The 26,167-nt window shown below is 41.9% G+C and overlaps 1 protein-coding gene across 1 annotated transcript in view; it reads left to right on the forward strand.

Moving 5' to 3' along the window:
• The first annotated feature begins 17,026 nt into the window (after positions 1-17,026).
• Positions 17,027-26,167, forward strand: part of cskl (c-src tyrosine kinase-like) — a 37,093-nt gene continuing 27,952 nt past the window's right edge. Inside the window, exons 1-3 of the mRNA XM_080729784.1 lie at positions 17,027-17,117; positions 22,400-22,513; positions 23,375-23,487. Of these exons, the coding sequence (XP_080585910.1) occupies positions 17,103-17,117; positions 22,400-22,513; positions 23,375-23,487 (242 nt within the window). The 5' untranslated portion in view covers positions 17,027-17,102. The remainder of the gene's footprint in view (positions 17,118-22,399; positions 22,514-23,374; positions 23,488-26,167) is intronic.

Below are 26,167 nucleotides of genomic sequence, written 5' to 3' on the forward strand. Positions count from 1 at the left end.
AGTGGCCCACAAAAGTAGTGAAAACAGCAGATCTACAAGCACACAACGCCTCGCAGTGCGAGGCGTTGTGTGCTTGTAGATCGGCTGTTTTCACTAGTTTAAAGGACAACTTTAGTTTTTTACAACAAGGGTTCATATTTTAGATTGTGATTAAAGAATATAAAAGACGAGTGTTAAAATTATTTAATTTACTTCTTTATATTGTTTTAGGGATTCTTATTTCAGTGTTTGTGGGCATGCATACGAGTGGCTAAATATGTCATTTTACACAGAATAAGCCCATTCCCAAGATACAACGCAACCTTTAATGGTTGGATGTGACTTATGGGGGATAGAAGTGTTACTGTAAATAGCAGTAAAGAAACTGCTGGCTTATTGTGTCTAAAAAGACATATTTAGCCACTTGTACGCATGCCCCCATGCGTACGCATGCCCCACATTTTAGCACGGTAAACACGATAAAACAATAGAACGAAGCACATGTAAACATTTTAACCCTCACTTTTTCTTTTCTCTAATTGCAATCTAAAATATGAACCCTTATTGTAAAAAAAACAAAGTTGTCCTTTAAATCATTTTTAAAATGAAAAATGCGAAACGAACGGTTTTGGACATTTTCACCAGACAACGACGATATACAGTATATATATATGTAGAAACATACATTTTTCAGAGAACTCTTGGCTCTTAGGATTTAGAACATTGGTTCTCAATAATAGCAGATATACAAGAGCAAGCTTGTACATCTGCTATTTTTGGACATTTTAACTTAAAGAACTACTTGTTTAGAAGGCATTTGTAAAATGGGCCTCAGGTCTATGTGGTTAATGTCACACACCACAGTACACAAACACTAACTGATTACCTCATTTATGCTGTCTGTCATTTGCATCCCCTCCTCCTCCCGGCCAGCCAACCAGGGACATGTTGTTTTGTCAGCCTGTTCACATACTCTGGTGATGCGTTTTGCCACACATTCTGGTCCCACTGCCTCAGCTCATTGTCCGTGGTTTGTCATTTAGCCTAACGATGATCACCTGCTGTTAGATTACAGTCACCTGTGTTTGCCACAGAGACGCCTGATGGAATATTATGAGTGCCATCGCCGGTAGACGCCACATGCCTCATCATGTGAATAGAGACACACGGGCGCTGCGCCTACAATTTCCTGCCCACAATTGCAGGCCAGCCCATAGAAGCCACTGAATTCAATTGTAATTTTGCCGATATTGTTTTGAATAAAAATATGTTTCCAAATGTAGGGCATGTCATTTTCAAAATATCGTCTTGTTTTCTCAATTTGCCACTTGAATGGGTTACCCATAATGTTAACAGAGCAGAGGGGAGCCGACAGACAGACAAGTAATTTCAGTCTCATCACTGTCTTTACGAGCGCCCACTTTGAAGAGGAGAATTCTCAAGTCTATATCCTGACCATCCAGATTGACTTTGTTCATGTCTCTATTTTGAACATGTGGCTTTATATACATTTTCTACCTGCTGCGGAGCTCCGACGGTACATGAGAAACTTGTGGGGTTACTTTTGTTGTATTAACTTGCCTGATCTGATGTAGTTGGGGAAATGACTCGACTAAATAGCCAGGAATGACATATCCCAGGTTAGTATTAATCCAAAATAAGTCTTGCAAGACAGCGTTTGGAAGAAGCAAGATGCAATAATTATTGAAAATAAATAGCCGATAAAATAAAAACGAACAAAGGACGCAAATGTATTAAAAACCTCAAGGGATGTGTCCATGGCGTATACACGTATGCCATGTGGCCAGTGGCCACTCAAACTAAGATTTTTGGAAACACCTAACACATAATATAATGTATTCTAAGAGAATACATTATATTATATTGTGGGTTGTACAGTACATTGCAACATTAGTTATGTCACATTAAAAATAACAAATCAAACAAATGGGACACTTAATTAGAACCAAAAATTTGCTACAGCCTCAGAAGTAAACGGTATTTTACAATGCCTCTATGGATTGCATTGACAGCTCCCGTTAAAATCTTGTGTCTCGCGACTTCTGTTGCAACTTGCAATGCAAGTGAACGGGCTCCCGGAAGCAGCGCGAGACACAAGATTTCAGTTCACGGATTTACGTCAATAAAGTCGGAGCTGGGTGGAAATAAACAATGCATACTGACTCGAGGCATTATCTGCCACAGGCATGTAGTGAAGAAATTGACTTTCGAGCGAGATAAATACGCGGATTAACCATAACCACTCAGTCCTATCTGAAGCCCTGGTCGGGTCGGACAGATGGACGCAAAATGGAATATATTGCATCTTTTGAAGAAAGAACAAGTCGTGGACCATCTTTTAGGGGACCCAATAAGTACTTTTAGAGGTAAGATTGCTTTGTGGGACGAAATTCGCCTTTAATAGCAATAGCATCATTGGTGACACCTGTGAAAGAAGTATTAAGGAAGCGGCCCAATTTCTCTCCAATTATGGCTTCTGTGCATATAGAGCCTATTCATCCCGTACAGCGGTGGATTTCTTTTTTTCTGTCCAGAATTTTACATATGGGGAAATGTGATACAGCCACCAGTCATCTTGATGTTGACAGTTCCACGTTTGTTGTTTCCATCCAGCCCCCTGTGTGTGTGTGTGTGTGTGTGTGTGTGTGTGTGTGTGTGTGTGTGTGTGTGTGTGTGTGTGTGTGTGTGTGTGTGTGTGTGTGTGTGTGTGTGTGTGTGTGTGTGTGTGTGTGTGTGTGTGTGTGTGTGTGTGTGTGTGTGTGTGTGTGTGTGTTGTGCACCAATGCTGTTATTTGCATACCCAGTAGGTCACATTTCCATATTTCACTCCTGCCCGTTTCGTTTACTGCCAGTAAACTCCACAATACCAACTTTGTACAGCCTGGAGTCTGGGGCTCACCGGCCAAATCCAAACCACCGCACCTGTGAAGCCTTCCCCCAAGCCCTGCGTAGTCTCTCTTCATGCTCCAGGCAGACTGCTTGTCCACACACATTCACTTTGCATCAGTCAGCCTTTATTGAACCTCTGAGTCTGATATACACAGTACTGCATGTGTGCACTCAACCACTTTTTGCATCGGTATAAACTTTTGGAGCTATCAAAGGGTATTAAAAAACTTTAAAACAGCCTTTCACGCTGTTTCACAAATCAGAGATTGGGACTTGGCCTGACAAAACCAATCCATGCATACACACACCTACCCCTCTCCAATCTGTCACTCCAGCAGAAAACATTATAATGTGGTAGTTTCTTTCTGGAGGGGAGGCGTGACTGAGAGCTAAGCCTGTTATTGTTGGCCTGAAGGAGAGTCTGCTAGGGACTGTCTGGGAGATATACAGTGTTATGTTATTGTTGTTTATAATATATGTTTGTGAAGAATTAGGCCTAACTAGAGGCATAATATGCTGCATACATATATGATCTTTCCAGTAAGACCAACCTGGCAGGATAAATGCAAGTATTGCATGAGTAAATTTGCACAGTACAAACTACAAAAGGGGCAGTACGACACATAACACTCTATGTAGTATCTGTGTCATATCGTCTCTGTCGGGTGGAAACCTCATAATGTCCAAAACCGTTTTTCAGGTTTCAAGTTCAATAGTGGCAAAAGTAGCAGATCTAGTCGCTTCGGGCCGCGTTTCGAGCTTCCTGATCTGCTACTTTTGTGTGACGCTGCAGTAAGATCAAGTAGGGCGTTAATCTACAAAAAAGCACAAAAGGTTAGAATATGGAGATAAGAGGTTTCTGCCCGACAGCGACGATATAGTTGTGCTGAAGAGACGCCACTCTGTTTAGTGGCTGTTAGCTCACAACAGCCTGCAGGCAGAAGTGAGTCAGAAGCCGTGGTGGTTAGACTGAACCAAACTTTCCCGACTGGTGATTGGGCAAGTGGTGTCTTAGTTTAGTTTAGTTTAAATTTATTGTGACTGAAATTTTGTTAAAAATCAATCGTTTTTTTCGTAATGCAGCGTCACACACAAGCATACAAAGTAGCAGATCCACAAGCTCCAAACACAGTGTGAAGCGATTCATTTCTTGCTTGTAATTTGAATCCTGAAAGGTAACAGTCTTGGAGTTTTTGTTTTTTCCACCCGACAGAGACGATATGACAGATGTCTTCTTAACAGCAAATTGTTATCTACAGTGGTGAATTACCGAGCATACATTAAGACAACATTAAAGATGGGCTTCTGGCCTCTGAGAGTTCCCTTTCCTCGGTGGTTCTGCTTCTGATTACATTTCTATACATTTGAAATAAACGTTTGTTTGTCCCAGAGTGAATTCTCTGCCATTTTACATTTAAAAACACACTTTCTCACTCTTACAAATCTTATCCTAAACGAATGCAAATCGCTACCCTTTATCTCTGGAGTCATGCGATCAAGATGTATATTTGTCATATTCCATTCCCATTGGCTATGATTTTGCGTGCCCTGGGTAGGCAACCCTGCCTGGCGGAGACCTGTGCTCGGAGGAGTACATTTTTCTAGCATTTAATCTTGCATTGTTCAGGAATCTTATTTCAGTTAACAGACATATAAAACATGTTGGAAGGTGTAGAGAAAATAGGAAAGACTAGGACCTCCTTATAGCTGAATCGTTTTGGTTATTTTGCACCATAATTAATAACATTGTGAGAGTGATAAAAACACATAAGACCAGAAATAATTCAAAAGACTTGCCTCGGGGCGTGCATAATGAACTGTTCTACCTCTTACTGCTTTCCCCCTCTCTGTTTTTCTTGTTGCCTTCCCTCTCCCCATCAGTCCTGTCCCTCTTCAAATGGTGTTTGTGATAAGCATCTGGAAGTGATTCTAAAGTAATACTTCACATTCTCCTTTTCTCTCACTCTCACTATGTCTCTCTCTCTGTCTCTCTACCTCACTCTGTCTTTAAACACAGTCCTCATAACATACATCAGCAGCACCCTCTTTTACCCTGACTGCTAATGACTGAATATCCCCCCTGTGGGATCAATAAACTGCAATCTAAAAATAGTCCATGTTTAGGTGAATTACTGTGACCAGCTCAAGCTTGGCAGCAGGATCAGAAAGTACTGGAGCAGTCTTTTACTGCGAGTATAGGGATGAAAAACAATCAATCAAATAATGAAATGAATGAACAGAAATTGTATACAATTTAAGTTTAGTAATTTAACTGGTTTAGTGTGATGAATCAGGCAAGAATGTATAATGTATGATTGTCTTTGTTCAATATATAAAATAAAACAAAATACCAATTTCGTTATTTAGCAGATGCGCTTATCCAAAGTGACTTGATAAAGGACAAGATTAGAGAACATTGGCATGAACCCTGGTCAACAAACAACTGGTAAATGGTTAAATCGAGTGAAAATAAATCATTAGTGCTTCAAAGAAATAGGAGAGGATACTCGTTAAACCTAGCAATAACATGCTTATCGAAATGACATACAGTACTTAAACGTAGAACTAGCATCCATCAAAATAAGCAACGGGAGTGATACAGGGAATGAGGAGTGCTAGGAGTGAAGACCAATCTTAAGAGGTGAGCTTTCAGACTTCATCTGAAAATGGGGGAGTGTGAAGGGCTGATCGTATCCTGGAGGTGGGGGGGGGGGGTTCAATGCCCTTGGTTGCCTTGTAGGTCATCACCAGTGTTTTGAAATGTGGGGGCAGCGACAGCAAGCCTGTGGAAGGTGCATTTGGATCAGACGTGCATATTTAGGTAGGTTGAAGAGCAGGTGTGTCATCTGAATTAGTTGTAAGGGTTTTGAGAGAGGGCAGGGAGATCAGCAAGGCGGCAGTCAAGTGAAGCTTGGAAATGACTGAGGCTTGTATAAGGAGCGCTGGGTACTAAATTCCTTGGTGAGGACCTTTCCTTAGCCTCCAAATGCTGTAACATACGGGACTAAGTGATTACAGCAATGTTTGCCTTGAAGGACCGCTGACTGTCCTGGGTCATTCTTGTCAACAGGCTCTATGTACAGCAGCCATATCGGAAAGAAATTGGGCTTCTGCCTTATTTCTTGGGACCTCCAGGCTCTCTGTTCCATTTGTAGCACAGTGGTTCTGAAACCTTTTAATTTCAAGCACCTCCTATAACTCTTGTACAAATAGAAATACAGGTCCATTTGGTTCCATTTGTGCACTCTCGGAGTTACACACCCGTAAAGTGGCTATTTGGAACCCCCTCAAGGAACCATTAGGATCCCGGGACCCCAATGTGAGACCCACTAGTGTAGCAGAGTATTTCCAGTAAGCCAACATGAATGGAACAAAGCCTTCATTAGTATCATTGGTAACAATGACTGCCCAATTTCATTCTAATATGGCTGCTGTGCGTAGAGCCTATTTGAGCAGTTGTCGGAAATGGAAATATTATCTGCAAGGAGGCAAGACTTTCCAGGGAAACGAGAAGCTCAGGCTTATTGAGCTGGAGGTGGTGGAAAGAGGCATCCACTGTGAGATGTCAGCCAGGCATGCAGTGATGCCATTCGTTCTGTAGCAGCTCCCTGTATTCTGTCTTCTGATGTTAACGGTGGAGCAGAGAGGCGCCCCTCATCACTGTCATTTGGCAGAGTTGGGAGGATGGAGACGCACTAACGTCACTCGCCCAGGTTGCCATGGTGGTGCTGTTGCCAAGCACTCCTCCTGTAGCGGAGAGAGAGAGCAAAAAAAGCTGGAGGCGATTCGAGTATCGCGTCAGGTGAAGCAACAGACCACCAAGCAGTCAGTCAGTCAGTCAGTCAGTCAGTGAGCTGCTGTGCAATAAGCTACTCCTGAGCAATAAGTGAGTGACTTACCTATTTCATAGATGTTAATTGTTTATACAGAATGGTCCTATTATTTATTATTACTTTATTGAACTTGATTACAGAATGTGCAATATGTAGATGTATATATGTATATGTATGAAACTGGAGGAGGAGAACATACTTTTGAAACGTTATATAGATGCATCTATTTATTTATTAACTACAGTAACTGACGAGCAGTAAAGCCCACCCACTGTGTGTCACTGTCCATGGTGCTGTAATGGCCATGATCTCTCTTTCAGTCTGTGTTTCTGTTTGTATTTTGGTTCCCAATGAAAACATTGCAGGAGCAGACAGTACTTAAAACGTGGCTGCGGGCAGGATGATCACGCAGTCCCAAATAAACTGCGGCCGGTATGGGATGAAAGTATGTATGGGATGAAAGCATTGCGGGAGCGGGGCGGGAATGGTTAGAAATCCATTGGGAGCGGGACTAAGAAAACAGTCCTCTAAAACCGGGCTCTAAATCAGATCCCTAACTCCAGCCTTGTCAGTGCCACACTCAGCCTTTGAGCAACACAAGTAATGGAACCCCTAATCCTGACAGGATGTAGGAGATGTTTCTCCTACAAAGAAGGACCAGTTTGCTCTAAAACGCTTTAGACTGAACTTCTCACTTTAACACGCATGCGTGCGCGCACACACACAGTCACACACACACACACACACACACACACACACACACACACACACACACACACACACACACACACACACACACACACACACACACACACCACTTGTCTTAAGTTAAGGAGAGAAGTGCAACCATTGTAGTGTAGCCAAAGCTCTCAGATGCCTCCAAGGCATTCCTGGGCACTGGAGAGAGTTGATAAGAATAGCGCTCACTTGTCACTCCCTCATTGGCCAGCTTAGCAGTCTGGGCTGTGGGCTTGATGAAGCGGTCTGCTCCTGCTCAACCTAAAGAATGGGCGAGAGAGAGAGAGAGAGCAGTGGGTGCAGTCTGCCTATACCAGAGCTGCCTGGACCACGGCTATATTTGGCTCTGTCAGTCTGCATACAAATCTGCTGCAGTCTGCAATTAGGCTGCTTCCTGTTTCAACACAGGATATGAGCAGTGGTGTTGTGAAGTGAAGCCATTGATGCTGTGTGTGTGTGTGTGTGTGTGTGTGTGTGTGTGTGTGTGTGTGTGTGTGTGTGTGTGTGTGTGTGTGTGTGTGTGTGTGTGTGTGTGTGTGTGTGTGTGTGTGTGTGTGTGTGTGTGTGTGTGTGTGTGTGTGTGTGTGTGTGTGTGTGTGTGTGTCATGCTGTGAGGGTCCAGTCCATTGGATACTACTAGTCCCTTGCTAGAGGCATAATGCATTGTTTATTGCTTCTAACATTCCGTTGTGGCTTTACTGTTGGTGCAGAACTCGGAGAAGAAAGGAGGGCCATAGTCCGAACTAAATATACAGGTTTTGGGAACGTCATCTCATCCGTGAAGCCAACAGGGCAGGTGTTCTTCTATATATTATAGACTGTCTATACAGTGCCATCATGGCTCGCTCCTTTGAACGTGGTGACTTGTGGAGACTCCTCTGTGGTAAGTCTTTTGTGGATGGTGACGTGAGCACAAGCTGTCAAAACAGCTTGTGTTGCCTTTTAGGCAAAGCGAGACATGGTTTGCCATTGGAATGACACTCTGCAGAGGTGTCATGCAATGTGTGACTAAAAATAACATATTTTCAACGAATCTCTGTGTCGTATGCATGATGCAAGTGTGAATGACGCAAGTGTGATGCTGAATGATGAATCTGGCTTTCCGGGGAGGGAGGTGTTCGGATGTTTTTTTTTACTCCAGTGACCAACAACTCGAGTATAGATGCAAGAAGCACAGAAATAGGCTCTTTACACAGCAGCCATATTTTGAAGAAATTGGGCCTCTTCCTTACTTACCGGTACTTCTCATGTCCTACCACCAATGAAACCTAAGTAAGGCTCTGTTCCATTCTGAGTCAGGGTGCTGATATTGTGCATGTTGGCTCACTGAAAACACTACTACACCTGTGGCCTGGGTCTCAAAATGTGGTCCAGGCACCCTCATGGTCCCTTGAGGGAATGGCCCCTTACGTTTGTCCGTAAGGGACCATAAGGGACCATTTGGTTCCATTTGTGCACTCAGAGTTATGGGGGTCCTTGAAATTAAAACACACTGTGCTACACTAAATTGAACAGAGCCTTAATTAGTTCTTTCCAATATGGCTGCTATGCATAAAGCCTATTGTCCACTAAAGCAAGACTGCTCTATCTCTTACTGTACAGTGTGATGTCTTGCTGTGACTAGAGATGGGACGATAAGCGATATTATCGTTTATTGCGATAATAAACACTCAAGATAATAATTTATCGTGATATCCTCTGTCATGCACTGGGATCGATTCACCTTTTATTTGCCGAGCTGCATATCTGGTACCCACTATAATTGGTAAAAGGCACTTATAATATACGTAGTTGATACAGTCTTTTTTTCACTCAATCGGTCTTTGCCAAAAAATAGCCGATCTACAAGCTCCCAACATGTCGTGGTGTGTTGCGTGCTTGTAGATCTGCTATTTTTTGGCAAATGTTCGCCCCAGGATAATGGATTTTGATTATCGTGATAAAATCGTAGATCGCGATTTATTTTGTGTACTGTGACTTCTTGTCCTGTCCTGAACGTGAGGCTGTTTTTGACTTGTCATGTCTGCTCTGTCTTGGGACCAGGCAGCGATCAGGGCTTGATCGCCCTTATGTTGAACTCTCCCTTTGCATTACCAAGCATTGTTATGAAGGAAGTTGTCTACAAGCCACTCCATGGCCCTCCCTCCCTCCCTCCCTCCTCCTCTCACACAAATCGGAAAATATGCGTCAGCTACTTCCCGCTTCAACATTTTTTTTTTCTCAACTTCCTGTTCTCCCCGGTTCTTCCAAAGTGAGTTGCAGTACATGTGGGAGCCATTACAGTTACAGACCACACACACACACACACACACACACACACACACACACACACACACACACACACACACACACACACACACACACACTCTCACACAAAGAAATGATAAGATGGCAATTTTATAAATTGCCTTTTTACCATATTTTGCCATTTTTAACTCTTAACACTAAATCCAGGGTTATTTGCTGGTGTCATGCACTGAAAACAGCCAAGCTACAAGCTCACAATGAGATCAGGAAAAGAGCAGTAAAGCCCGAAGACCTGAAACGGCACATCTGTATATACTGTAGCAACATCACTAATTTAAACTATAAAACAACAACTCTTGTTTAATTTGTCTATTTCTGAAATTATACTATAATTGCGGGGACATTTGGCCACCAGAAGTATAGTAGCGCACATGCACGCACAGAGTTATTCTAACCTCTGCCGGCTAGCTCAGGTCATGTTATTTCTGTGTTACTTCATCCGGAATGAGTTGAAATGGGCCTGACTGACTGTCTGTCTGTTTGTCTGTATATCTCTCCATTCCTGTCTGTGTTTAAGCCAGTGATTCTGAACAGAAATCAGTCAGGAGCGAGCTTTCCCTTCCTTGTATCTCTCTCTGTCTCTCTCTCTGTGTGTCTCTCTCTCTGCCCTGGCAAACAGTGGATGGCACATTGTTCCTCTGTGCCGGCGTGTGTCTGTCTGTCTCTGTGCCCGTCCCAGTGTGATGCCGGCTGAGCCGGGCAGCCATGCTGTTGGCCGCCGGCCTTTTTGGACTCTGCTGCCTCTCTTCAGTGGGGCGAGAACACTGCGCACACACACACACACACACACACACACACACACACACACACACACACACACACACACACACACACACACACACTGAGCACTTATATGTGCACCCTCCATCAAGCACACACACAGGTCTACATTACAGTCTGTCAATCACACATGCATACATATGTGTTCTTTTCCTCAGGAAAACACGCATTCTGTGGCACACACAACACACACACACACACACACACACACACACACACACACACACACACACACACACACACACACACACACACACACACACACACACACACACACACACACTATATCTGAGAGTGTGCATTCTCATGAAGAAAAAAAAACATATCCACATGGACATACACAAGCTTTTAAGGCATGTGCACAATAATACGAAGGCTCTAGTCTAGTATATACAAACACATACAGACACATGGCCTCTGAGGTAAACATTGAAACACACACTATCTCAGGCACACACACACACAACATGTTCAAGTTCCACATGACAACTCCTGAGGACTCACACACCTCTTCCAGCATAGTACCTGCGTGTCTAGTAAGCCCTGGAGCTCTGTTTTACCCAGAGTGCAGTGCAGGAGAGTGGAGCCATTTGCTCCAACCACAGACACTTGACTGTATTTTCTCTCTCTCGGTCTTTCGATAGATAGATAGATAGATAGATAGATAGATAGAGATAGATAGATAGATAGATAGATAGATAGATAGATAGATAGATCTCTCGATATATGGATAGTCTATCTCTCTTTTCTCTCCCTCTCCCTCTCGCTGTCTGACTCTGTCTCACACTTTTCTCTCTCTTTCTCTCCCCTTCTCTCTGTCTCCCTCTCTTTTGAGCGGTGGTCACAACGCTCCTATACGTGGCCGTGTGTGTGGGTATGTCTGTCTCCGTCCGTCCGTCCGTGTCTGTCTGTCTGTCTGTCTGTATGTAGCCTGCCCTACAGTACCTTTTATGACCACACATGTTAAGGGAGGGGCGCTGTTTTCAGGCCAGGCCAGGCCAGGCACACGCACACACACACAGGGGGGAAGGGGGGTGTGGGGGGGGGGGGGGGGGTAAGAGGGTGCTGTTTAGGGATGTGCGCGTGTATTCGGTTATCCGTGTACACGGTTTGTAAACCACTATTCGTTTTGAAAATACAATTCGATTATTCTATTAAATATATTTTTATATTTTTAATTATTGAGATATTAACTTTATTAAACATTTAAACTCTGCGCCCATATTACTGTCTTGTCTTAATAAAATGTTACTTTTTAACAAGCAAATTAAGCAATCCCTTGGTTGATTTGCGGAGCATGACTGTCTGTGTCACAGTCTGACTGACTGTTGCGCGCTGCAGTGGTCGCGCTGACCTGCAGTGAGTGTGCATGGCTGCACGCAGCCACACACCAGGCAGGCTGTCCGCTGCGCAAGTAAATTAATGGCAATTAAGCGACGTGTATCTTAAAGATACTGGATGTGAATCACTCGCCTGCACGCTGCATCTGTGATCCGGTCCATGAATTAATCCATATTTTGAGGTGAGAACAAGCCAAGGAGAATGCTTAATCATACATTGGCTGAGTATGGAATACCATTATGTAGCTAACTTTGAAGAGAACAGAGCTGTTGCTCAGTTACTATAGCGACTCCAGTCAGACAGACATCAGCTGTTGAAGCGACCAAGCTGAGACTGATCCGCTAATTATTGATCTGACCCAGATTCACGCAATGACGTAATTGATCAATTTGAGCAAGATTTCAATATTATATAACATTTTAAAAGGCTTTTATATACTCTTGATACTTTTTTCAAACAAGGTTTGCCCTAATAGATCGAAGTGCTCAGTTTTGGCTATTTTCTGTGTGAAATTACAATAAAAAAAAAATAACAATGAATTTTCGACTAGTCGAGTATTCGTTTACAAAATTGTCGTGTACACGTCAGTGAAATTAGTCGCTAGGAACATCCCTAGTGCTGTTGAGACTAGCCGGGGGGGGGGGGGGGGGGGGGGGGGGGGGGTGAAGAGGGTGCTGTTGAGACTAGCCTGGGGGGGGGGGGGGGGGGGGCACAGAATTCATAGATCTAGAACACATAGAATTCATAGATATAGAACACAGAATATGTACAGTACAGTACAGTTAGGTACAGTAGAGTACAGTAAACCTTTTTTACATATAAATACATGGTTGGATGTATAGTATATCTCTCTCTCTCTCTCTCTTAGGGATGTCAAAAATGGACCTTTATCAAAATCGATTATTCTATAGCAATAATCGAATATTATTCGAAAATCGATAATTAATTATTATTATTATTATTTTATTAAAAAGGAAAAAAAAAAAAAAAAAAACATTTTTTTTTCTTCTGTTTTTCTTTTTTTTTTACTGGATTTCAATGCACATTTACATATGTACAACATGGCTCTTCAGGTAATTGGTAGCCTAACTACTACTCTTCATCTTTCTTTTTAGTGTGCCAGTGTACTGTTCACCTAATCTCTCAAGAACAGATTCTGTGATGCTTTACAATACAGAGGACGCTGTTTTCCCTTTTCTTTGATGATGGCCACCAAGTACCAAACAATCAAGCCTGAATCAATCACACCTGTGTCTGAGACAGGGGGGGAGGGGAGTGTGTAGCAGGCAGCTGCCACTCTGCTGTGCTCCTTCACTCTGTCTACACAGTTTACAGTTGGTGCTGGTGTGAATAATAAATCAATGGCCATTTACTATTATCATTAATACTATTGTTAGCCTATATTCTATATTTTGGTTGAAACTAACTAACTAAGCCAAAAAATAGTATTAAAAAAAAAGAAAAAAAAAAGATTAATATTTTTTCGATTTCGATTATGAAATATTAAAATCGAATATTGATTAATCGAACGAATATTCGAAAATCGATTATTCGGTGACATCCCTACTCTCTCTCTCTCTCTCTCACACTATATATACATCTCTCTCTTCTCTCCCTCCTTATCATTTCACTCGTTGTCTGACTGTCCTGTCCTCTCACTCTTTTCTTCCTTTCTCTCTTACTCTCTCTCTCTCTCTCTATCTCTCTCTCTCTCTCTCACACACACACACACACACACACACACACACACACACACACACACACACACACACACACACACACACACACACACACACAGAGAGAGAGTCTATCTTTCTATCCCCCTCCTCCTCTTCTGTCTTTCTCGTCTCCTCTCCAGGGAAGGATTAACTCCCCTGCCTGTAATTCTATATACCAAGGTCACCCTGAGCCCACCAACCACCCAAACAGTAGCAGCAGGCAGGCATGCATGCAGCGCCGGATGATCAGATAGTAGTGAAATCTCACCCACTTTGTGCTGGGTTTATTTTGAGTGTTGGTTGGTTGTCAACCTGGGTTAACGTACCAGTGAGGGCCAGGGGTGTTCATAAGATAATCGGAGAGAAGATGTGAGGTTACAGGTCTGCTATGTTAATATATTATGCCTAAATGCTGAGGGAGAGTGAGTGGCAACTGCCGGCAATCAATCTGTGACACCTCTGCAGCAGACTTAGCAGCCCAACCCAGTAGTCACTTTGAGTGGCATTTGAGAAAAAAGTAGTCCCCACAACAATATTTACTATTTTGTTCCTATCAGGATGAAACTCGTGCGGCATTGAGTCGGCTCAAGCGAACTTCACAATGCTCGGCCCGGTGACTCAGTCGATTTAGCTACATCGGCAAAGCCTCGCGTGGCTCAAGTTCGCTTGACTGCTGGTCCGTGTGGCGGTGCCTGCCGTCGTGCCGCGGCTGCCGGTCTGTGTGGCGGTAACTGCCGTGGCTGTTGTCGGCAGTTACCAGCAACACCGGCCCACTGCTGGCACCCCCGACCCACTGTCGGTCCCCTGCCGGCAACACTATGCGGCTGCCGTTTGCTGTTACAGGTGACGCCGGTGCCGGAGAATGTACTCGCTCTTACTATAAATGCTTAAACCCTATATCGTTTGTCGGGTGGAAAACCTCTTACAGTATGTCCGAAACTGTTCATATGCAAAAAATAGCAAAAGTAGCTGATCGATAAGCTTGAAGTATTGCACGGTTTCACTTGTGGATCTGCTACTTTTGGTGCTTTTTGTGTGACGCTGTAGTATGTTCAAGTAGAGCGTTAATTTATGAAAAAACACAACCAATTAGAATATGGAGATAGATAAGAGGTTTCTGCCCGACAGCCATAGCCGGTTTTGACCCAACTGCCACTACAGGCAAGCTGTCTCAGACAAACTCCTGCATTGAAGGAAGCATGCATGAGGTCAGTCCGTTGCTCTCCCCAGGTTGGCAGAGGGAGTGTAATGCCCAGGATTACATTAGACAATTGACACTGGGTGAAAAAATGGGTTACAAAAATTGTGGGATAAAAGTTTAAGAAAAATAAAAAATTACCAGGTTTTGCCAGGATTCTATTCTACTTGTTCACCTCCTTTTTTATTTGTCAATGACCTATTTGGTGTGGGTCACAAAGGAGCTGCTTTGTTTTAGGTATTCAACAGTGCTAATGTTGAATAAAGCTTGAACTGTAGAATAGATTTCCAAGCAACCAACACGGCACATAACAATGCTGTTCTTTTCAACAAGCAACGTTGTGTGATGTGGCATATCAATTAGGCTTATTGGCTTAACCACATTAACCCTGGCATCTTCAAAATTCAGAAATGGCATATCTACAAGCTCATAAAGTGTTACAAAGTGTAATGCTTTTTTGCCAATGTTGCTGTGTGTTGTATGTCAAAGTATAAAGGGGATAAACCATACAGTTCAAGCAATCATACTGACTCATTTGTCTCTTTCTTTGTTGCTCACTGGCCCACAGGATGTGGTTGGGTCAGTTTTGTTTTGACCTGCACAGTGTGAATGTACGGGATGCGTGTGTTCGTTTCCAGTCTGACTTTTGTTTTAATTACAAGCCCAAGCATGTGTTAAGTTAAAAGGCTCTGACTGCAGTATGGCGCCCCCTGTGGAAACAGTTGACCCACGACTTTGTTTACCTTGTAATTATGATATATTGAAGACCATTTCCATGCTCTGTGTTTGTACAGTTACATGACTGCAAAATAATAATTTAAATTGTAAAATTCCAAAACTGGTTTAATGATTATAAACACTGAGTGAATTGCATTTATGCTTTGACTTAAAATGTCAAAGCATAAGTCTTGGAATTTGACTTGACATGATTGCCAAAATAATAATAACTAGTAAGACACCCTAAGGGCGAGAAGCGACCTCGACATTTTCATGCTAATTGCGACCTATGGTCGAAATAAAATCGTATAAATTATCATAGTAAACTGCAACCTACGGTCGCAATAAAGTCAGCACAAGTGTGAGCGGTGTGAACAATATCAGAAAAGTTTATCTAGTGAAATATTTCCCAGACCAGTTTGAAAGTGACATTGGTCACTTAGGTATTGTATATATTAGATTGCTCATATTATTGTATATACATATTGTACATTATTACATTATTGTGAGACCTGGATTCGATTCCCGGGCGTTACATGAACTAAGGCTGGGTGATATTAGGAAAACCTTCGATATTCGATAACGTTGTTGAATACCTCGATATCGATATTACTCACGATATTAGTCAAAACAATTGCATTATATTGTCTTTAATGTTTTTTCTGCTTTAGGTCCAGTGCATGCCTAACCCAAATAATGAATATCATATCCATGCATGCACATTGCACAGTACACATAGATGGGTTAGGTAGGTTTTATTGAAATAACCACACCTGGTTACAGATGGACTGCTTTTTTGCATGTGCTACTGCTACGTGCAGGCAGTGTGTCTGTTAATTAATTTGGCACATACAACAATACCTCATTTCAAGCCATCTTCGTTGTCGATATGTATACCTCGCATGTTGATACCTCGATATCGATACATTTTCGATATATTGCCTTAAAGTGATCCCTGACTAATACGACAAATATGCCTTAATACATTATAATTGTCCTCTATAACTACAATGTAAAATTAAAAACACCTTAAATATTTTATTTCTTCTATAAATAGCTAATCTTTCACTCAATAGGGGACCTGCCCGTCGCACGTTGATGATGTCATAAATGTCATGTGTAATCTATCCCTATGGAATTTATGGCATGCATGTGAAAATAAAAACAAACTTAATACTTCCTATGTTTAATATGAGCATCACATCAATATTTCAAATGTGTTTTTTGCACATGCATGCCATAAATTCCATAGGGATAGATCACACATGACATTTATGACATCATCAACGTGCGACGGGCAGGTCCCCTATTGTGTGAAAGATTAGCTATTTATAGAAGAAATAAAATATTTAAGGTGTTTTTAATTTTACATTGTAGTTATAGAGGACAATTATAATGTATTAAGGCATATTTGTCGTATTAGTCAGGGATCACTTTAACATGAACACACCAAAGATTTAGGTGAAATGAATCCATTGTAAATGGTATGTTGAATGTGTGTGTCCACAGCTCTGATGGTAGCTGCTGAACAGTGAGGAGCTGCCCTGCCCTGAGGACGCCTGCTGCCCCACTCCCATCATCATGTCTGGGGTCCAGGTGAGTGTAGAGCATATAATTACCTTTTGAACATTGGAAAAAATGTAAATCAAATTAACATTTTCTGTTTGGCTTTTCAGTTTTTGTATTAAGCAAAAAAATGCACTGGACCTACTGAAGTACACAAAGAAATGACTAACAATGAACACCAATAGTCAAAATAAATAATGCACTGTGGCCACAATGGGTCATATTTAATCATTGTATACCCAAAATGTGTTTCAAAATTAGTGGAAACACCGATGCAACACATTTTGGGGGAATTGAGATTGATTGATGATTATAATTCTGATTAGGCGATTATGTAATAATTGAGACAGGCCTGAGACAGGCCTGGGAACAAAGCTTGATTTTCAACCTGTTATTCATGCAGGGAGGATCACCCTGGTTCGCATCCCTGCAGTTACCTGCAGTCATCCCCATCAGCCTTCCAGCACAAGCACAGGCTTGTAGTCAGTTACTGGTGCCCAAGGTGGAGGGGCCCTAATAACTTTATCTATTGAAAAATAGCAGATATACAAGCTCACAGCGCTGAGCGCTGCGAGCTTGTAGATCTGCTATTTTTGAAAAGTTGTGAAAATGTGTGAAAATCTTTGAATATATGTATTTTATAAGCGAACATTTCTAACTCAAATTTTGCTATTTTGAGATCGGGGTCCGTGGCCAAATACATATCATCTTGGGGGTCCTTGACATAGGTTTCTTGCACACATTTTCACGATTTTTCAAAAATAGCAGATCTACAAGCTCGCAGCGCGGCACTCGGTGCCGCGCTGTGAGCTTGTATATCTGCTATTTTTCGATAGTTAACATTCATGGGGGGCCCGCAGTGAATCCTTGTACCCAGGGCCCAGAATTTGGTGTGACGCCCCTGCTTGTAGGCCTACCCTTTCTCACTTGTGCTCAACTTATAATTCTGTGCAGCACACTGAAAATAGCCGATGTCCAAGCTCACAACGTATCGCTCTGCAATGCGTTGTGCGCTTAGAGATTGGCTATTTTTGGCACGCCACACCAACCGTTGTGCAACCCGAATAATATCAGGCTTTAGATGTCACACAGCATTTTGGGGACACAAGTGCCTTTTCTCTAAAGCAAAATTAGAATTATACATGAGCTCCACATGTTCTAGTTACATTTCACAAGTAAAAGAAATTCCAAAGTCATAGTTACGACTACTATGAGTTTTATGGCGTTTATAATGAACAATAAACGCCAGAAGAGGAGATTTTTTTGGCTCTTTTCCCAAACAGCGCTCACCCAGGGGCTGCCCTGGTGCTAATGCACATAGCTAGCTGTTGGACACACACATTCATCAAAATGCTCAGCCTTGTTTTAATATTTGTCTCATATATCCTGGGCTGTCTTTGGTGGCTGAACTAATAATGACTCTCATGTAGCAGTTTCAGCATAGGGTTGCCATCTTACCATCTCCCCTCCACATTACCCTATTGATCTGTGTTATGATTTCTCTCTCTGTCAGCGCAGTAACAACTAGCTGTTTGGTGAGAACCATGTATCTTCAGAAAGTCTTCTTTTCTTTGGAAAAAATTAAACAAAATAAATAAGACCTGTTTTCAAATAGACGAGGGTTTTGTTGTTGTTGAATTTCTTTTGTGTATTCCACAGACACTAGAGAGTCATGAAAACTACTCTGCTGATTAGGAACCCGAGTTGTCTCCCTTCTGCCTTGTTAAAAACAAAATAACGTGTTCCTTTCAGCAAAAGAAAAAAACAGCCTTGTCTGCAAATTGATGATCATGTACTTATTTTTGCGTTCTTCTTATTTTTAGGAGGTGTCTGGGTTTTAACTGAGGTTTCATGATCCCAGTGGACAAAGATTACTTTATTTTAATCATGGCTCTGACTCTCGCTCTGCATTCTGCTGATTGTTGCTCATATGAATGTTGTAGTCATTTAAGCGTCATCCTGTACTCGTTCACCCACTGATGAGAAGAAGAACCTTCGGCAAATTCCACAAACAGTGGTTCTCAAAGTGGGGTCCCGGGAGGGACCTTCTGGGTTCCGTGTGGGGGTTCCAAATGGACCCTTATAATCAGTGGTGCAGTGCTCATTGCACACACGGTACCACAGCGTCCCGCCAGTCTTTTGAGCAGAGGCACATATCGATCAAAACCAGCCATTCACACTTCTTTCCAAAGCTTGCAAAAGCTACCGAGTGTCAACAGCGTAAATGAACATAGGAATGTCCCTGGCCTGGCTGCATATCAATATTGACCTGCTAAGTACTGTAGGTGTAGGAATACTATATCAGATTTTCTGAAGCAGTGCAAAGAGAACGTTTGGATAACTGGCTGATGGATTCATTTACTAAATTACAGAGGTGACGTCCTACTTTTTATGCACTAGTAAACCTAACTAAAATGAATCACACGTCATTAAAGTAAAATGAATGCGCGTGATCTCATTAACATAGCGTCCCACCAGTTAAAAAATAACCACTACAACTGCTTATACGTGTAGGTCTGTAACTCTTAAAAGTTATGGGCGTCCTTGAAATTAAAAAAAAGTTTGAGAAAACCACTGGCCTAAAACGTGAAAGGAAATGTGAAAACAACTCTTAGCCTTCATGGATTTAAGTTCTCAGTCGTCAAGACTGATTCTATAGAAACCAGCATATCTTCTATGGAAGCATGTGTGCACCGAAAATAGATCTACAAGCTCACAACACGTTGCTCTGCAACGTAATGTGAGCTTGTAGACCATCTATTTCGGTTATCAGTTATGTTAAGATTAAAGAGTATTTGAAGTGGTCAAACGAACAATAGAGAATACGTGTTCAGAAGCATCCTCCATAAACACAAATGGCCTCAGAAATGTCATAAAAGCAAAGGTTAAAAAGCCTCAATCTGTATTTTCTTCAACTGGTTGGCTGTATTGTAGAACAGCAGCAGCGTAGGTTTAGAATGATAATACCTGTCCTGAACAGCATCATTACATCGTTACATTTTCAGTCATGGGATTTTACTATTTGGTTCTGTTTCACGAGCCTTATCATGGACGACCATGTGAAGCGTGTGTCCCTGGCGTGGTCATCCTGTCATGAAGTAATGCCTCAGGCATGTGCTCTCAGCTCCGGCTGCAGCAGCATCTATCTCCACCCATCAGCTGTGCAACGCGGGGCGGGTTATACAAGGACAAGCCCCTTCACTCGCAAGAAGGGAGGAAAAAAAGACTGTTGCCACTTTCTATTCCCTTTGATCTCATCAGACTAAAGCAGCAACCAGTCTTTTTAAAAGGCTCTACTGTACAGCTGGCTACACGCAGCCCTGCAAGCGCACTCATTTACATGGGACAGTTTAGAATATTTAGATGCTGCTGCTCTTCTCTTATCCATAGGCGACTCCATAGCGCTCCGTTACATAATGAATTCCAAGATCTACAAAAGGTTCTACAAACATTTTCATGTCAAGGACCCCCAAATTCAGACGTACGTACTGTATTACCGTTACCCCACAGACCCCTGTTTGAAAAGATATGCCAGAGAACCCCTTAAGAGAAGATTTTTTCTCAAACATTTTAATTTCAAGGACCCCCCCCAGTCTGATATGCATTAGACCACAGACCCCCGTTGATACCATTTTGATCTCTGGGACCCCCGAATCTACACTGTAGTATCATCTGTGTTGATCTAACTCAAACTGCAAATTGATCCAAATAGAACCGTTACGGCTTTCTTTCTTTTTTTTTGCAACTGTTGCCACTGGGTCCCTTGCTCTCCCTCTCTCTCTTTGGCCTGAAAAACGTTTTTGCAGATTTTGGATTTCCAAACCGCAATGAAAAAACGCGGCAGTGTGCAACCAGCTCAAGAGTTACAGACCCTTAAGGGTCCATTTGGTTCATAACTGTCAATCATTTGGTTGTGGATCTCCTGGAACCCCCTCAAGGACCCCCACTTTGAGAACCACTATCCGAGATCACCACCATCACGGGTTGTCAACTTGTCATTAGTAAAGAGTTCAAGGGTTAGTGTTCTAATGTTTACACTGTTTTGGGAGCAGATATAAGAAAGGAACCTACTGTATGTCTCCAGTTGTTGCCTGTTTGTTTTGGACCGTTGATTCTACAGCTTTAACTACTTACCACTTAAACCCCATAATGGTTGACCGGAGCCACTCAGGGCTCTATGGTCTTTTCTGTGTTTGTGTAATTGTGGGGAAAGCTTTAGCTGAAAATAGCATTTCGACAAACTGAGCTCACAACACATAGCGTTGTGAACTGTCGATCGGCTATTTTCTGCGAAAGTCTTCCCCACAATACGGATGCTGGGGTTTAAGTGGTTAAGCCCTTTATACAGTCATACGACGAATATTGAAAATAGACAATCTACAAGCTCATGCATTGTGTGTTGTAGATTGGCAATTTTCTTAATATTGAAATAGTTTTTGCCTATGACATGCCCAAAAAGGGTTGCCTGGTGTTCCAGAACAAAGTGTGTGAAAGAGGCTGGCAGCGCCAGGCTACAAAAAGGGATGCCACAGGTTGAAAGTGGCTAGTTTTTTAATATATGTTTTTTTGAATGCCCGATTTTTATTTGTGACAGAGTATTTCTACATTATAGTATTGATACTTTTACTTTGAATTATTTACTTTTACAAAAATTAAAAAAATAATTTGTACTTCCACTGCTGATAACATTGGTCTATAAATGAACATAGTTTCAATGCTCTGGCAGCCTCTATACTGCAAAAACCTACATTAAATGTATATTGATGAGATAAGTATCTTTGTATTAGTTTATAGGGAGGTTACAAGGTTGGACCCATTTCACTTGTGACATCACAAAACTGCTCAGCTTAAAGCTGCACCATGTAACTTTCCTGAACTCGGTTTCCAAAATTTGTGTCAGAGAAAATACAACCACCCCAATTGTATAAGTTATATTGTATTAACATAACTCTACCATACAGATTAGACAAATTTAAAATGTATTCATATATATATATTTGTATTTAAATAGTGCCGCTTTAATGTAGGGGGCTTGGCATATTTAGTCATTTAGTCATTATAACATAAAAATGTCTTCACATTATTAGAATATCCATTATTTAATATGATCTGTTGCCCTCCCTTTGAATGCGATGCGATGGTGCAATGCCCTTTCTTTAATATGATCTGTTCCCTTTGAATGCGATGCGATGGTGCAATGCCCTGCCTTTAATATGATCTGTTCCCTTTGAATGCGATGCGATGGTGCAATGCCCTGCCTTTAAAGGTGTCTATAAGAGGTTCCTTACTGTGGATGTGTGTGTATGTTGCAGGCACCCTGGGCGACTGGCGCAGAGTGTGTGGCCAAATACAACTTTCAGACCAAAAACGAACAGGACCTTCCCTTCTGTAAAGGAGATGTCTTGACCATCATCGGAGTCACCCGAGTAAGAAAGACTAAATCCATCTTACCTGGCTCTAGCCTGATTTGTACTCACTGTCGTTTGGCGTTGTCTCGCAGCCTAATAGCAGATCTACTGTATAAGCTTGCGACGCATTGTGAGCTTGTGTCTCAGCTGTTTTCAGGCACGTCAAACCATTGTGCGATGGATCACAGTATACATTATAAGCATTAGTTAGTTACACAAGGAATGGAACTAACACTTAACAGTGCCCCTTTTATTATTTACTAAACTTTTATTTGAACACATTGGACGCCAATATTAAATGCATTAAACTTACCGGCGCGCGTGCATGTGCGTTGTGCTCGCGAACATCAGTGTGCATGACGGGCGCACATGTGATCTTTAGCGTGGTGAGGTAAAATCCTGACTTGCTGTGTACCCTCTGTAATAGGGTTGTAACAATAGCAAGGTGTGCCATGTGCGCTACTGTGGCAAAAATGATACTACCCATTTCAGTGGCACATATTGTGATCAATCATTAAGTATCGTTATTAGTTTGTAATTCATGATTATGAGTGTCAGTGGTTTATGAAATTAGTGCCAGTGATTTATGAAATTACATGGTTCCTAACATTTACACAATACTGTATCACTTTGCATCTCCTATCAAATGTTATTTTTCTAAAGGAAATGTTGATACTAATGTTGTTACTAATAAAGAAGGTATTATTAGTATATCATTTTGACTATATTACTTGATATTAACTGCCTGAGTTACAGTAAGTGAAAAGAACACTGCCAGGGTTCAGTAAGGAAAGAGGCCCAATATCTTTCCAATATGGTTGCTGTGCATACGTAAAGCCTATTACTAAACAAGCTTAATGGCTGTCCATGTGTCTTCAGGATCCTAACTGGTACAGAGCGAAGAACACGGTGGGCAGAGAAGGAACCATCCCTGCCAACTATGTCCAGAAAAGAGAAGGGGTCAAATCAGGAGGGAAACTCAGTCTTATGCCGTAAGTTACATTTTTTTTTACAAGGCTATTTTGTGTGTGTGTGTGTGTGTGTGTGTGTGTGTGTGTGTGTGTGTGTGTGTGTGTGTGTGTGTGTGTGTGTGTGTGTGTGTGTGTGTGTGTGTGTGTGTGTGTGTGTGTGTGTGTGTGTGTGTGTGTGTGTGTGTGTGTGTGTGTAATGTTAGAGCATCAAGTTTCTATCCCTGAATGTAATAGTTCTACTGCCAGATTTATTATGTATTTATTGGGGCTGGTGTCAGCAAAAAGCAGCTTACCTTTGCGATGTTATAGAAAAAGATTTATTCATTATTTCCAAATGATTTTCTTTTATTGGACCTATTAGATGTGTACTTTAGCCAAGCTGGCGGCAGAGGGCAGCCTTATGCAAAGAATGGATGTGAATTGGGCCGCTCCGCTTGCCGTCGTTCAGAGCATTGAAATGCATAATCTAGATCAGGTCCACAGAGAACAGCCAGGAAGTGAATTGGACATCATTGATGTTTACGTGTGGTGGAGATTTGAAAGCGGCATTACGGGAGATGTTTTTACTGTACACACCCGCGCGACCCCTCATCAGCTTACAGTCATCAGACAAGGTAAAAGAATGAGCATTCGTATTGGCAACGAGCTGGGGTCAAAATTAGGGCGAACGGGAACGTCTGAAGCGGTAAAAGAGTTAATGTCCTACCTGGGTCCTCTGTGTGAATGGACCTTTCTACTGCTGAGCTAATCAGTGTTAATTTAGAAAAAAAGAAAGTAATAATTTTGTCATCTGAAATGTTTTTGTTTTGGTCTAGTTTTACAAAATGTTATAAGATTTTAGTCAGCTAAATTGTCAGCTATTGTTGATTTTTAGTCGACTGATCTACAAGCTCACAACATGTCTTGTGGATCCTCTTGTTTTCGGAGCGTGAGACCCACGCGCAGGCAAGCATAAAATAACTTTTCTTAAATCTTACTGGATCTCTTTTCTACTAGTTTTTATTTGTTGACAAAACTGTCAGTATATTTAGTCACATTTTTTATTTCATTAATTTCATAATAGCTTAGTTATTATTTAGTTTTCGGCAGTGAAAAAAGGTAGTCGACGAGCATTTTTGGTCATATTTTCAGTCGACAAAATGAGAAAAAAACGGAGCTAATACAAAATTCCCCTTCATGCAGTACCACTTGTCAACCAGTAGTGGTCCTACCCTGCCACAGGATTTAGATGTAGAAGAGCAAGTAGACCGACTACAACCACGCTTTTGTGTTAGTTCTATTGTATTAACACATAGGATGCCATCATAGGGTTAATGGAACTCACCGGGGCGCGTGTGCACTAGGCTAGGCTACTTCTTAAAGTGATGAGGAGAAAACATTGAGAGATATTGCTGCATTAATTATGCTCCAAATGTTTTTACATGAGAAACTCTCCAGCAAAAAAAGAGGAAAAAAAATAGCCTTCTACAATCAGCTAAATGAAGTGGACGCACACCGTTCGCGAGAAGCTGCGGTGCGGTGTCGTGCCCTGTGAGCTTGTATTTCTGCTATTCTATAATTATGAAACGCTAGATTTGCCATAAATTGCCAAGATGTATAACTGTAACCACCAATAACACATGCATTATTGATGTGTCCACTCCACTCAGTCAATTGGACTCACAAATGGCCACTCTAAATATGAAATAGCCTACTCTGTTGGTTTGCATTTCCACACAATATATTTTAACCAGAATTAAAACAACTGAGCACTTTGTGACAGTTTATGAATTGTATTGGCGTAGGCCTACCTTTCAAAATGAGTGGGATGGTTGCGTACTTGCGCTTGTTTGCTTGAACAGAGAAGCGCTTTTCTGGGCACAATGTTGCTCACTGCAAGTGCAACACAAAGATCATCTTCGCTCTGCTAAGTCGTGATATTTTGTTTTTATAAAAGTGGGCGCAGAAAACGTATTTTCACAGAGATAGCCTACTCACTGTATGTGGAAGTGGAAGGAAAACGAATAAGGACATCCATTGCTGCGTTTGACAGTCCCGTGAATTGCACAGCCACAGAGACTCTGTGGTGGATGATGTGAATTTGATCTGTAGCCTAATGTCCGATCGGATATAAAGGTCCAACAGCAGTCCTGAAGTTCTGATGACAGCGAGTCCCCGCGGACCAGTGATCATATCTTTCTAGAGTCCTGAACTGAAGATCTGATGACAGCGAGCCCCCGCCCCGCGGACCGGTGATCAGATAGACATAGTGGGCACTTTTTGTCTCCGCCAGGCTGAGAGGCATAGGAGACCGTTTTGCACTGTTCTTTTTTTAAATATATATATATATATATTAACGGGACATCCCGGGGAGCCCGAGATTAGGTCAGAAAATTCCCGGGATTTAAAATGAGCTAATTCCGGGAAAATATGAAACCCTAGCCTACGCCAAATCTCTGCAAATATCAACTCTACAAGCTCACAATACGTTGCGATGCGTTATAAAGATTGTAGATCTGCTATTTTATTATTTTATTTCCGGCTAATAGTCACCTATTATGACATTAGGAACTAGGGATGCCAGGGTTCATGTGGGTTCATTGGTATTGTACACGTGTCATGCCAAATGATCACAACATCATGCAAAATCATCAAATTTGTCTCGAGACCCATGTTGACTCCTCTGCTCTTTGTATTGAAAGATTATTTACGGAAGCTCATT

Source organism: Nannobrachium achirus (genome assembly GCF_963921795.1).
Source record: "Nannobrachium achirus genome assembly, chromosome: 7".
NCBI lineage: Eukaryota > Metazoa > Chordata > Actinopteri > Myctophiformes > Myctophidae > Nannobrachium > Nannobrachium achirus.